The sequence below is a fragment of the Magnolia sinica genome, chromosome 3 (assembly GCF_029962835.1).
Source record: "Magnolia sinica isolate HGM2019 chromosome 3, MsV1, whole genome shotgun sequence".
Lineage (NCBI taxonomy): Eukaryota > Viridiplantae > Streptophyta > Magnoliopsida > Magnoliales > Magnoliaceae > Magnolia > Magnolia sinica.
Window position 1 is genome coordinate 101,948,367 of NC_080575.1, and position 13,436 is coordinate 101,961,802.

General features: G+C 38.8%; 1 protein-coding gene across 1 annotated transcript; it reads left to right on the top strand.

Moving 5' to 3' along the window:
• Positions 1–6: 6 nt before the first annotated feature.
• Positions 7–9,472, top strand: LOC131240455 (uncharacterized). The gene is made up of 8 exons (XM_058238698.1): positions 7–208; positions 575–630; positions 700–768; positions 928–1,007; positions 1,593–1,648; positions 7,415–7,547; positions 8,937–9,189; positions 9,303–9,472. Exons 1-6 carry the CDS (start codon positions 179–181, stop codon positions 7,490–7,492), a joined length of 369 nt encoding a protein of 122 aa, XP_058094681.1. The 5' UTR covers positions 7–178; the 3' UTR covers positions 7,493–7,547; positions 8,937–9,189; positions 9,303–9,472.
• The last annotated feature ends 3,964 nt before the right edge of the window (positions 9,473–13,436 follow it).

Consider the following 13,436-nt stretch of genomic DNA (forward strand, 5'->3'; position numbering starts at 1 on the left):
TCTTCTTTTTCTTCTTTTTTTACCCTGCCATCTTACTGCTGCCTGCCATTTCTTGTTAAGGTCGAACTGAAAATTGAATTTCTTTGTTGGTCCCTGCCTGTAATTCCTCTGCAGCTTATGGGCAGTTCTTGAAATCCAATGGTGAGCAACCTGTGATGTGGAAAAGAGCTCTGCTACCATGGAAGATGTCCTCAGAGAGGCTAATGTGGTTAGTCATTATACTTTGAATTGTTATGTTTTTATTATCTTGATCATGATTTTCATAGCCCCTTCAGTGGAACTTCTCGATCAGATGAAATTTCAAGTTTGCATTTCGGAATTGTTTGATAAAACACAAAAATAGTTATTGTTTTATATGTGTCTACATATATTTTGTTTGTGATGCGTATGGTAAAAATAAAAATTCACCAAGCTTCATTGCACATCCAAATGCGTATCCTTATCCTTAAGGGAGTATTTTGTGTCTTTCATTGCACATCCTTAAGGTCATTAAAGACAGTCTTGATTTTTCTGCTCCGGAGCAGTTGTTTGGCTCTCGACATGCTATTGCTAATAAAACCATTGTCCTGTGCAGACAACATATGGCTTGGACTCATGCATCATGGGAGAAGTTTGCTATATCGTCCCCAGGTGTGGGAAGTATAGGAATTATTTAAACTGCTCCAATTTTATCTTTGTTAACTATAGTTTGTGTTGCAGGTTGTGGAATGTGAGTTGCCGGTGGTCCCTGCAAGCGAATTACCATACAAGGGACAGGACCCAGTTGAGGTATGCTTCAGTTGACTGCTGAGGTTCAGGCTTCTCTTATTTTTATGGTCCTTCAAGAGCATTTTTATTTATCATTTGGGTATTTAAATGGACCCCAAGAATGTTGTCAAAGATTCTATCTATTGTGAAGCTCTTCTGTTATTTCTGTTTTGGATTCAGCTGCATCTCAAGAAAAGGGTTCGAATCATTTCAAGACAGATTGAAGCTCTGCATCTTGGACATTTGGCTTGACTATTCAGGTAAGCATGTTTTTATCAAAATCTTCATTTCATCCATTTATTTTTCATAGATTCTTTCGACACGTTCTCTCAGCGAAACATGGAAACAATAAGTGTGAATCAAGCATTTCTACATAGCAAGTAGCATACGGGTCTATCGTCCCCTTATTAAAATGATTCAATGCTTGTTATAGGGTTTCTACCATGATGCTTTCTATCAAGAACTGACCTTGAATTAGGAGCACTTTGGACAAATTCATTATAACTTCTCTCTCATGTTCTCAATTGAAGGGAATATATATATATAGCATTCACTAAGTTAGGAATTGTGTATGGGATAGATCTAGGGATTTGCGCTTCTCATTTATGCTTCCTCAAACTTTATAGCTTTAGATGTTCTAATCATGCGTTTGCTTACACCATTGAAAAAATAATATTCATGTGTTTGCATACAAAGCAATGGTGATTTATAGCTTGTGGACATGCTCTTGCTTCTTCTCATGGTTGGTTCGTATGAGATAGTTTGAGTTCTGTTCACTATTTATCAGTTATTGCCATTATAAAAACTAGTCATCTTTATGAAATTTGTGTTTTTTTGCATACCAGAAAAGAGGCAGGCTGAATCAGCTTGGATTAGAGAGAAATATCCCGATAGGATTCCAGTAAGAACATTCTTGGTTTTTTATTATGCAGTTTAATTCTTTTAATTACCATTCCCCTTTTCTATGAGATTCTTATCTAAGTCTTTGTGCAATTTGTCAAACAACCATTCACTCCAAAAGCTCAAGCTATCAGAGTGTGGTGTATCAATGTATATCAAGGGGCTTTTATCACTTCAACACCTCCCCACACGGGCAGGGTGGGAACTCTGCACGGGAACATACTGACGAGGGTGGAGGGACACTCACACCATAAATAGGCCGGGCTTGATTTCCCGGTCCTAGAGCCGGACCTGATTTTCCTGGTCCCCCGTGGGAGAATAATATTTTAGAGAGGCATATTTTTGCTGCTCTCAAGATTCGAACATAGGATCTTCCGCTCTGATACCACGAAATCAGAGAGGAGATGAAAGATTTTCTGTATTTGAGACAACCCAAAAGGGTTGAAATATAGAGATTACAATCATCTATACAAGGAAAATAATAAACTCAGAATCCTCTACCTATGGAAACGAACTATACAAGGTATACTAGCTATACAAGATATACAAGATATACAAGACATGTGTGCATATTTAAAACCGGCACCACCTGTCAGATCCGACCATCCCTGCTGCGTCCGGCCGCTCCTGCTTCTTCCGGCCGCTCCTACTGCGTCGTCCGACCACCTCTACAGCGTCGTTCAACCTCTCCTGCTCGTCCGACCACCCCTACAGCATCGCCCCTGCTCGTCCGACCACCCCTATTCCCCTCTACTCTTTGATCTGTTGTTGTTGTTGTTGTCAAACTTCATTCTAGATCCAACAACCCCTGTTACTGTTTCAAATCTAGATTTTTCAAATCCAGCGCCCCTGTTGCTGTTGCTCCAAATCTAAAATTTTCAGATCCAGTGCCCCTGTTACCTCTGTTGCTGTTGCTCCAGATCTAGATTTTCCAGATCCAGCGCCCCTGTTGCTGTTGCTATTCTGCCAGATCCAGAAACTGCAATCCCTTGGGTATCTCTTGCTGTACGGTACATCTAAAACCTTCTTCTGCTGCAACTCTTTGCGTGCTTTACATTACTTCAAATCAATGGACAAGGTCTTATCATGTATGGAGGCCCCATATTGTAATTCTGATGGTACCAACTATTCTCTATGGGCCATCCATTTTCAGAACTTCCTTAAGGGTCGTGGTTTGCGGGGACTAATTGATGGATCTTTTACGATCCTCACTTCCACAGATGCCGACAAATTAGCTGATTGAGAAATGAACAATGGACGGATTATCACCTGGATTCTCGATTCAGTCGATCGGTCCATTGCTGTTGGCCTCACACCTCATCACACTGCTAAGGCAATGTGGGAGCATCTCCAGACAATTTATCAACAAAGTAATGTAGCCCGGTCATACCACCTAGAATAGGATCTCGTTAACCTTACTCAGGGTGACGACAGTATTCAATCATTTTACTCCAAAATTGTCACAATTTTGGACAAAGTTGGCTATGATGGATCCAACATTTCCTCATGACTATAAGATATTCCAAACTATGCGCGAGAGTGCGCAAGTTCGACAATTTCTTATGAAGTTGTGTCCAGAATTTGAGCATTGTCGGGCTGCTCTCTTGAACCATAGCCCTACTCCTTCATTGAATTCGATTATTAATGATTTATTGGCTGAGGAACAACGACTGAAAGTTCTCTCTCTTCCTTCCTCAACTCCGGGATCATCTGATATGGTGTTTGCTGTGTCCACCATTACACCAACACGTGGTTCTACTCTTTTGACTTGTCGTGGTTGCAACAAAGTGGGTCATGTCGTCGCTCAATGCAAAGAATGGTGCGCTTATTGTCGACGGACTGGTCATGGTATTCAGGACTGTCGTACACGTGCCTATGCATCTTCTTTTGGCCGTGGACGTGGTGGTCGTGGTCGTGGCCGTGGTCGTGCTCTTTTTACTACTGCTGCTACTATTTCTTCCGAGCCGTCTGTTAGTGATACTGCATCTACTGTTTCTGTTGAACGTCTTTCATCACCTTTGACTCCTGCGATGCTCCAGCAAATCGTTCAGGCCCTTTCTGCTGCTGGTATGTCAGGTATATCCCCTTTTTCTACGTGGTTTTTCGATTCAAGTGCTTCCAATTATGACTAGTGTTGTATCTCATCTTTTTGACATTCGTCCTTACACCGGAAATTAGGCTATTTCTACTGTGGATGGCACTAGACTACACATTCAGTCCGTTAGATCATTGACTCTCTCCTTCTGCCCATCGCCAATTCACCCTTCGTGATGTATTTCATGTCCCTAACCTCTCCTCCAATTCAATTTCAATTGGTCAACTCACATCCAATAACTGCTTAGTCATATTTCTTCCCAACTGTTATTTTGTGCAGGATCTGGCAACGAGAAAGGTACTTGGGATGGGTAGGCGGTATGGTCATCTGTACGTACTGGAATTTGATTTATTTGTCACTCCAGCTCGTTGTTTCTTTTCTCCATCTGCATTAGATATTTGTTCAGCAAATAAATTGTGGAAACTGTGGCACTTTCGCCTAGGTTATCCACATTCCGATCGGTTAGTTCAGTTATTTTCTTCTGGCATGTTAGGGAATGCTTCTCTTAATAAAAAAGATTTAGATTATTCTTGTTCATCTTATTGTCTTTTAAAAAGTAAGTGTATTCATTTTCCTCTCAGTACTACAAAATCATCTTTTATGTTTGAACTAGTGCATACAGATGTCTGGGGTCCTTCACCAATTATGTCTCTCTGGATTATGATGCTATGTTATATTCATTGATGATTTCACACGTTACACCTGGATTTACTTTCTGCACTCGAAGTCACAGGTTTTTGAAAATTTCAAGGTATTTCACTCTATGGTGGAGACTCAATTTCGAGTTCCAATTCAAACTCTCTGCTCTGACTCAGTGGGGGGGGGGGGGAATATTTCTCAACAGATTTTCATACATTTCTTCAGGGTCATGGGATTATTCATCAGACCACATGTTCTGATACTCCACAACAGAACGGGGTGGCTGAACGAAAAAATCGTCATATTGTTGAAACTGCCAACACTCTGATCACAACTATCTCGTTCTTTCTGGGCGGAAGCAATGTTACATTCAGTTTACTTGATTAACCAGATGCCAACCAACGTTCTGAATAGTAAATCTCCATACTTTAGTCTCAACGGCTTACCTCCTGCATATTCCACATTTCGTGTTTTTGGTTGTGTTTGTTATGCTCACTTAGCTTCACGTGAGCGTAACAAACTATCTCCAAAATCGATCAAATGTATGTACTTAGGATTTGAAGAAACTCAGAAGAGTTTTTGATGTTATGATCCGGTTTCTCGTCGTGTTCGAGTTTCACGACATGTTGTTTTTCTTAAACATATTGCCTTTCATTCATCTCTTCCTCCTCTGTACGCCGCAAAATCTCCTAGTTTAACCACCTTTCCTGATATTCCTTTCGCTTCGAGTACTCTCCCTCGCCCGTTGCAGGTTTACTCGCGTCGACTATATACAGCTCCACCACCTATTACTCAACCCGAACCTACTGTACCTGTTGCAGATCTTGAACCTACCTCGATACGTCGTTTCGCTTGTGTACATCGAGTGCCTGATCGCTTGATATACTCTATGTCTGCCATGAATGCTACTCTGGATACTGTCTCTATTCCTACTTCATACACTCAGGTAGCCACTCATGATTGTTGGAAGAAGGCTATGGCAGAAGAACTTGCGGCATTGGATGATAATCATATGTGAGATATTGTTACTCGACCCGCTGACCAACAACTAATTGGTAGCAAATGGATTTATTCTGTCAAGTTCAAGTCTGATGGATCATTGGATCGGTACAAGGCTTGACTTGTCGCTCAGGGATACAAACAGGAATACGAAATTGATTATGTGAGACATTCGCTCCCGTGGCCAATATGAAAACTGTTCGTACTCTTCTGGCCATATCTTCTGTTCACTCTTGGCCATTTGCTCAGATGGATGTGAAAAATATTTTTCTTCATGGAGACTTCCAAGAAACAGTATATTTGAAACCTCTTCCTGGCTCTTTAATCCCTGACAATAAGGTATGTCGCCTAAAGAAAGTCTTGTATGGCCTCAAACAGGCACCTCGGGCATGGTTCTAACGCTTTCACAATGTTGTTACAGGTGCTGGCTTTTCTCAAAGCAGTCATGACCCATCCTTATTTTTGTGCACCACTGCTCGTGGAATTGTCATTGTTCTCGTCCATGTTGATGACCTACTACTGACTGGTAGCGATGCTATTGACATCTCGGCTTTAAAGGAAGTTTTGCAATCATCCTTCAAGATGAAAGACCTCGGCCATCTAACATACTTTTTTGGGCTTGAAATTTCACGTTTTAAATATAGGATCCCGATCAGCCAGCATAAATATACCAAGGATCTTCTCGCCTTGGCATCATTGACGGATCAGAAGACAGTTCAGACTCCCTTAGAACTTAACGTTCATTATGGCCGTGAAGATGGTGATCTACTTGCACAGCCCGACTTATACCGCCATTTGGTTGAGAGTCTGGTTTACTTAACTATGACTCGCCCTGATATTGCATACACTGTCCAAGTCGTCAATCAGTTTGTTTCTGCTCCTCGGACTCTTCATATGACTGTGGTGTTGCGCATTATGCTACCTACGTGGAACTCTAGATCGATCATTGTTCTTCTCCTCCACGGCGACTCTGGACCTTCGTGCTTATTCGGATGCTAATTGGGCCGGTTGCGCTCTAACATGAAGATCTACCACTGGCTACTGTGTTTTTCTCAGTACTTCTCTCATCTCTTGGAAGTATAAGAAGCAGGCCACTGTTTCCAAGTCGAGCACAGAAGCAGAGTATCGGGCGATGTCCGCTGCGTGTAGTGAACTTATCTGGTTACGAGGACTTCTTTCCGACTTGGGCATTCCTCTTCAGAATCCTACTCCACTCCATGTCGATAATCTAAATGCTATTCAGATTGCCTTTAACCCGGTTTTTCATGAACGAACGAAGCATATTGAAGTTAACTATCACTTTATCCGCGAGATATTTCAGTCTGGGCTCATTTCTCTTCCACATGTTGCATCCCATGATCAGATTACTGATATTTTCACCAAGTCCCTCACTTCTGCACGTCACTCATTTTTAATTAGCAAACTATTACTTGTCGATGACCAGCATTAGCTTGAAAGGGGATGTTCGACAAGCTCACATACCTTGTATATCTTATATACCTTGTATAGCTAGTATACCTTGTATAGTTCGTTTCCATAGGTAGAGGATTCTGAGTTTATTATTTTCCTTGTATAGATGACTGTAATCTCTATATATTCAACCCCTTTGGGTTGTCTCAAATACAGAAAATCTTTCAGCTCCTCTCTGCTTTCACAATTTAGGTGATTGTGGAAAGGGCTGAAAAGAGTGACATACTAGACATTGATTAAAATAAGTCGGTGTCTTTTCCTTACTAGTTCTTACTTTTTTGTCTATAGTTCAATATGGTTGAGTCTGTTTCTTTTCATTTTGTCTTTTCCTTTCTAGTTCTTACTTTTTTGGCTTGATTTCAGTATGGTTCAGTCTGTTTCTTTTCCTTCATTACCCTAAATATATTCTATTGTGGCTGGGATGTGAAATTTGTTTCTTTGTGCAATCCATCGATGTATCATTATGGGATGATGTCAATTTCATTTCATGGCCATTATTGGTTGCATTTTCTTACAAGGTTGACTTTGTTAAGCAAATGAACCAACTTGCTACAGTTTCTGTAGGTCTTCCTCAACCCCATTATTGCTACTACGATTTCTCTAAAATCTGGATTCATGCTTCCATATTCTGATAATATGTAGATCCATGCATGAAATAACCTTTTCAACAGATGATAAGCCAAAGCTCCTCAGTCAGGTAATTTACTTCTTTTTCTTCTTTTTTTTTTTTTTTCATAATTACTGGTTTTTGTTGTTGAGTAAACCAAATATTCTTTCACATGCACTTTGAGTTTAATTGCTTATAATTCATCCACGCTTTCTGCATTTTTCTTCATGCAATTTGAGCTTAATTGCTTATAATTCAGCAAGATTCGGTCTAGATACACTTCTTTGATAGATTTTCTGTTGTTCTGCATTCGAGATGGTCCAGAATGATGCAATGCTATTGAAATCAGCTTAAAAAGAATCTACCTACGCACACTTGGTGGAGAGGAAGGTACTCAATACCTATAGGCAATGGCACCACAACCTTTGATATTGTACCATTGGTCCCACCAACAAACCACACTTAAAAAATCAGTACCATGTAAATAATATGCCCCCACCATGAATTGGTCCAAAGGAGAGCCACACAGCCGCTCATCAATGATTGAGTAAATCTGATTGGTTTGGGTTCTAGATGTTTCCTATCTATTGGATGATCAAGATTGTTAGTCATGTTGGTAGGTGGAGATGGCTTATTGATGGGTTTCAGTTTGAATCTTCTCCATCTATTGGATGACAAAATTGTTAGCTATGTTGGTAGGTAGAGATGGATAATGGATGGGTTTTGGCTTTGATTCTTATCTGTCCTTTGGAATCATGTTTAAAGCAAGATTTCCCGATTTGATTCTTTTACATTTTTGTGATAAATTATTTCTATTTGATTTGAGTTCTATAAGCAACATTTGGTTTTCTTTTTCTTTTTAAAGAAAAAATTCTTCTCATTGAGAGGTGGTTTTGAGCACAAGCTAGATCGGAAATATTTATGCAACAGAATTGCTGATACCCTGTGTATCTTGGTAAACTTTGAAAGGATGCATGGCGTTGGTCTTATGGTTGTCTTTAATTTATGTAATTAAACAATATTTCACTGTGCAAATCGTTTGGTGCTTTATTTTTTAAATATTCATAAATCTCCCTCGGATTCGAAGTCCATGCATCTGTAAGACGTAGCTTGGAGTTGATTTGGAGAATTGTAAGACCTCATGGAAGGGACAACAAATTCATTCCTAGTTTAGAAATGAAGCTTGCCTGATTTATGCTTCATATTAGACATTTTAAATGAACTTCAGTATCGATACTAAAGGACATGAGCAATTGTAAGTCTTGGGCTGAACTATCTATTGGTGTGATATTTGTTACTTGTGATGTTTCTTATAACTTTTAGGTGAAGTTTGAGAAGAGTAAATTACATTTTTTGTTGAGGCGTTTTGTTTTTTCATTTTTCATTTTTCAATTGTAATTAAATTGTTCTTGGCCTTTCCTACTCCATCCTTCAGCTATTGAGCATCCTTAGTGGCATATATATTTTGGGTTTTTGTAGGCTGCTGAACAAGATTATGAAAGAGAGAAGCTTAATGAAAGAATAGCAAAACTCTCTGGTGGTGTTGCTGTCATTTAGGTATTCTTTAGGAGTCTTCTTCTCCCTCAAACAAGATGGTTATGATTGAACTACAAATTGGTATAAATGTGTTCAATTCCCCAACATTCTTGGCACTGCTGGATAGGTTGGAGCCCAAACAGAGACAAAACTGAAAGAGAAGTAGAGAGTAGAAGATGCTCTTAATGCAACCAAGGTATCTTCTTCTTTCTAGATTTGGGGCCATTTTTCAATCTCGAGCTATTTTCATACTTAATGTTTCAACCAAACTAGGATCATTTGTTTTCTTGACATGTGTGATGTTTTCAGGCAGCAGTTGAGGTGGGTATTGTTGTTGGGGGTGGTTGTACGCTGTTGAATGTAATCATCATCTTAACTAAGAAAAGTGTGAACTAGCTTATATTTTGATAGATTTATCTTATATGATTTGTGATATTTGGGATATTTTTGGTTAACAAAGATTTGATTTTTGTTTCTTATATTTCTATTTTGTATTTCTATAGTCATTTTTTATTTTGAAGTGTACTGCAATATTTTTTGGATTTTAAATATTTTAAAAAATACAGGTTTCAAGTGAAATTTTTTTCCTAAATAAGAAATGAAATGGTATGTTGAATTGAAAATTTGCGACGGTTTTCAGCCATCGCTATTGCGACGCCCTATCCTAGGAACCATTCTAAATTGTTCCTAACTTTTTGCGACGCCCTATTTAGCCATGGTAGAAAGAGTGATTTTGGTGTAGTGCATACACGTGATCACCGCACGTCCTAATATTCTATGCGAGGCTAGCCGTGCCTCATCAAGATTAATTTCACCTTTTACACAAACTCAGGCCAAAAGATCAAGCCCATCCACTCATCAAAGGGTGACACGAGAACATCAAATGTCAACCATTGGCAAGTTTTATAATTATCATGGTGTACCTGCGATGCATTGTGAACAAGTTAGCTAGACCGGTGGCATGCTAAGACATTTACACAGTCCCAGCCATCTAATGCATGGCTTGGATGTCCAGTACACCCAATATTGTTGTAAAAGGTGACTTTACCTAGTGTTCTTAGAAATATGTCAACTTACTCATTTTATTGTGTGGATGTGGAGCTTTGGATTGATGCTCCTAATTGTTTATATTGTAGGCCTCATCATGTATGATAAAAAATGCGACAGGTTAAAAACTTAAACATCGGTAGATCCCAAAATCCACCGAGGTGGGCTCACCATGATGCATGTGCCTTACATCCATGCCATCCATCTATTTTGATAGCTCATTTTAGTGTATGATGCAGAAAATGAAGTAGATCCAAATTTCAGGCAAATCACATCATAGGAAGTAGTGGTGATTGACCATTAAAAAAAATTTGTGGGCTACAAAAGCTTTGAATCAAGCTGATATTTGTGTTATCCCTTCATTGAGATATTTGTGACCTTATCAACAGGTTGGATGGAAAATAAACATTCCAGTGTCCCCAAAGAGTTTTTAATGGCAGGCCACTGTTTCATGTGGTGTGATCCACTTGAGATTTTGATTTACTTCATTTCTTGGCATCATGCCCTAAAATGAACTGTCAAAATTAGAGGTGTATAAGAACCAAGCTAGCTCGGTTAGCTCGCTCGACTCGACTTGAAAAAGCTTGATTCGACTTGGTTCGAAGCTGAGTTTGAGCTGAGTTGAGCTGATTTTTTGAGATTGAAAATGAGTTCAAGCCAAGTTCGAGCTGGCCCCAACTTGACCCGACTCAACTCGGATCAAACCCAACTCGAATCGAACTTGGATCGAACCAGTTCGGTGACTTGGTTACTTTGATATTGATGTTGCTCACCAAGTGTTTGATGAAATGACTCAACGAAGTGTGGCTGGTGGCAAGGAAGGTATGTATATGAAAAAAAATACCCTTTTTTTCTAGATTTTTTATGTTGCTTAGAAGGTGTTTAATAAAAAAAAAAAACCTGTAAAACCACTGCTGATGTTTAACATACAGTGAGATCTTGAGGTGCAGTCCATGTGTTTATGAAAATGTTGCACAGGCGAACTCGACTCGAACTGGCCCGAGCTACTGACCAAATCGAGCTAAGCTGGTCAGTCAGGCTCGAGGACCGAGCCGAGCCGAGTTCGAGTTGGGGTCAACTAGTGGCCAAGCTGAGTCAAGCTAAGGCCAGCTCGACTCGATGTAAACCCCTACTCAAAATGATTAAATGGTGTGGATGTAAGGTACATGGATCATGATGGGCCCCATAGATAGGAATCCACCCACCTTAGTGGATGCTCAGTGGATATGTGGATCCACCGAAGCTGCTCTGGGTTTTACATTGCTAACTACATATACCTAGTTGATATATATATATATATATATATATATATATATATATATATATATATATATATATATATATATATATATATATATATATATATATATATATATATATAGCCATGCCTGAATTTTATGATGAGGTCCATGAAATGGATAATAGAAAGCACATTGACACCCTTGTTTCCATCCATGGCAGAGTATTGGAAAATATGTGCTTGAAATGGTAGATAATATTCGAGAAAAAAATTATATATATATATATATATATATATATATATATATATATATATAAAGTGAAGAAAAGATGACTTCTGTGTTTGAGTCGAGGTGTGATGGAGTCACTCGGCTTGAAACCAAATCTGCCCTCCTTGGACCGCTTCTTAAGTGCAGTAGGCATCTCGAGTAGTTGGCCTCCAGGATACAATGACCATGACCCAATTCCAACGGTGCACTTGTTGTACACGGGCTCTAACTAGTGTGTAGAATTTAGACTTGAAGTGATTGACTTGGTGGCGAATTCAATTGCACAAAAATCGGAGACTTGTTTTAAGAAGAGAGAGAAATTAATTTGGTTAGGAATGAAAAAATGTGAGTAGTTCCATTTAAAAACCATGATAAAGTGCTTAAAGCAATGTTTCAATTGTATTAAATCTGTTGGGTTTGAACCCAACTAGTGCGACCATCTGAACAAATGCATCTTTGATTTGAAATTCATGCAAAAGAGTATACTCTCAATCCACAATTTGACTTAGACCCAGACTCGACCCGGCACTCACTCACGTTCAAGGCCTCAGCCTAACATAATGTTCACAACCCCAAGTGTAGGGTTGCGATGTAGTAATAATCTCGGTAAGACGAGGTCGAATTCACAGGGACTGAAACTTGTACGTTTCTGAAATTAACTAGAAGTAGAACTAGAATAAGATGTGAAACTAATCTGAAGTATTTGAGAGAGTAATTGTGAATAGAGTAATCAAAACTAAGAATTTAAAGGTGGGAACAAGCGTGCCAAAGATCTACTTGTTGTGATCAGGAAGCCCTCTTGCTTGATTCAAGTAACACAATTAGAATTGAAGTCCTATCCTATACAATTAGAGAATATATCAACAAAACCAAATCTGAACTTCCATTGACATAATTCTTAATGAAGGAGAACTATGATAATTGCCAAGGATTCCATCACCAAACCATGCCCAAGAGACAATGGAAAACAATAGGATTTACCAATCCTATAATCTCAAAGCAGAAGAATTGTGAAGATTAGGAAGGATTTCATCACTCTACCATGCCCAAGGGATGATGGTCAACAACAAGACTTACTAATTTCACAACATCAAATCAAGAAAAAAAGATACTCAAAGCTATTGCAGATCTACTGTAATTTGACACACAATAAACTATTAAAAATTGAAAGTATTCTAAATTAGAATTCATGGAATTCAACATAAACATGAAACGAAGCAATAGAAACATCCCATCATGCTACAAGTTTCACTTCTTAGCCCTAACTAAGAGGTTTAGTCAACCATAGACATGATTAGACCAAAATTTCTTAAGAAAAACATGAAAATAATTAAAGAAGAAGAAGAAAAACACATGGCAACAACTTTTCTACCCTTTTGCTCAACTTCTTAAATCCTAGAAGATGCCTATGAACATCCTAGAGAGTCCTATTTATAATTGTGGAACTCCAACTTTCGCACATAGTTGGAAAACTCTAGAAACCGCCTCATATTTACGCAGTTTGCTAAAATAGACTTCATTCTACGCAGTTTTTCAAAATAAACTTCATTCTGTGCAATTTTACAAAATGACCCGAAGTTTCAGAATATGTTTTTTCAGGATGATTTCAAGATTCTTTTTCTTCATTTCAAATCTTTGATTCTCTTCATTCCTCACTTGGTTTTCTTAGACCTTTGACATGTGAATTCTTTAATCTTGGTCTTCTAAGATCCATCTCTTGCCTTGGTGATTCCTGAGCACCAAATCCATACTTTTAGCAGCTTTTCAATCCAAGCTCTTAAATTCACCTTGTAACACAAATATGAGTAAAATAGAACATTAAGCATTATCATGTTCATAAAACCAAGATACAAATGGGGGATAATATGCAATATTTGACCATCAACAC

What these genes read in the sequence shown, in the direction of transcription:
- LOC131240455 (XM_058238698.1), top strand. Translation starts at nt 179, where the DNA reads ATGGAAGATGTCCTCAGAGAGGCTAATGTG. An exon ending in TCCTCAGAGAGGCTAATGTG is followed by an intron (nt 209 to 574) that starts GTTAGTCATTAT and finishes TGTCCTGTGCAG; the next exon opens with ACAACATATGGCTTGGACTC. An exon ending in AGGGACAGGACCCAGTTGAG is followed by an intron (nt 769 to 927) that starts GTATGCTTCAGT and finishes TTTTGGATTCAG; the next exon opens with CTGCATCTCAAGAAAAGGGT.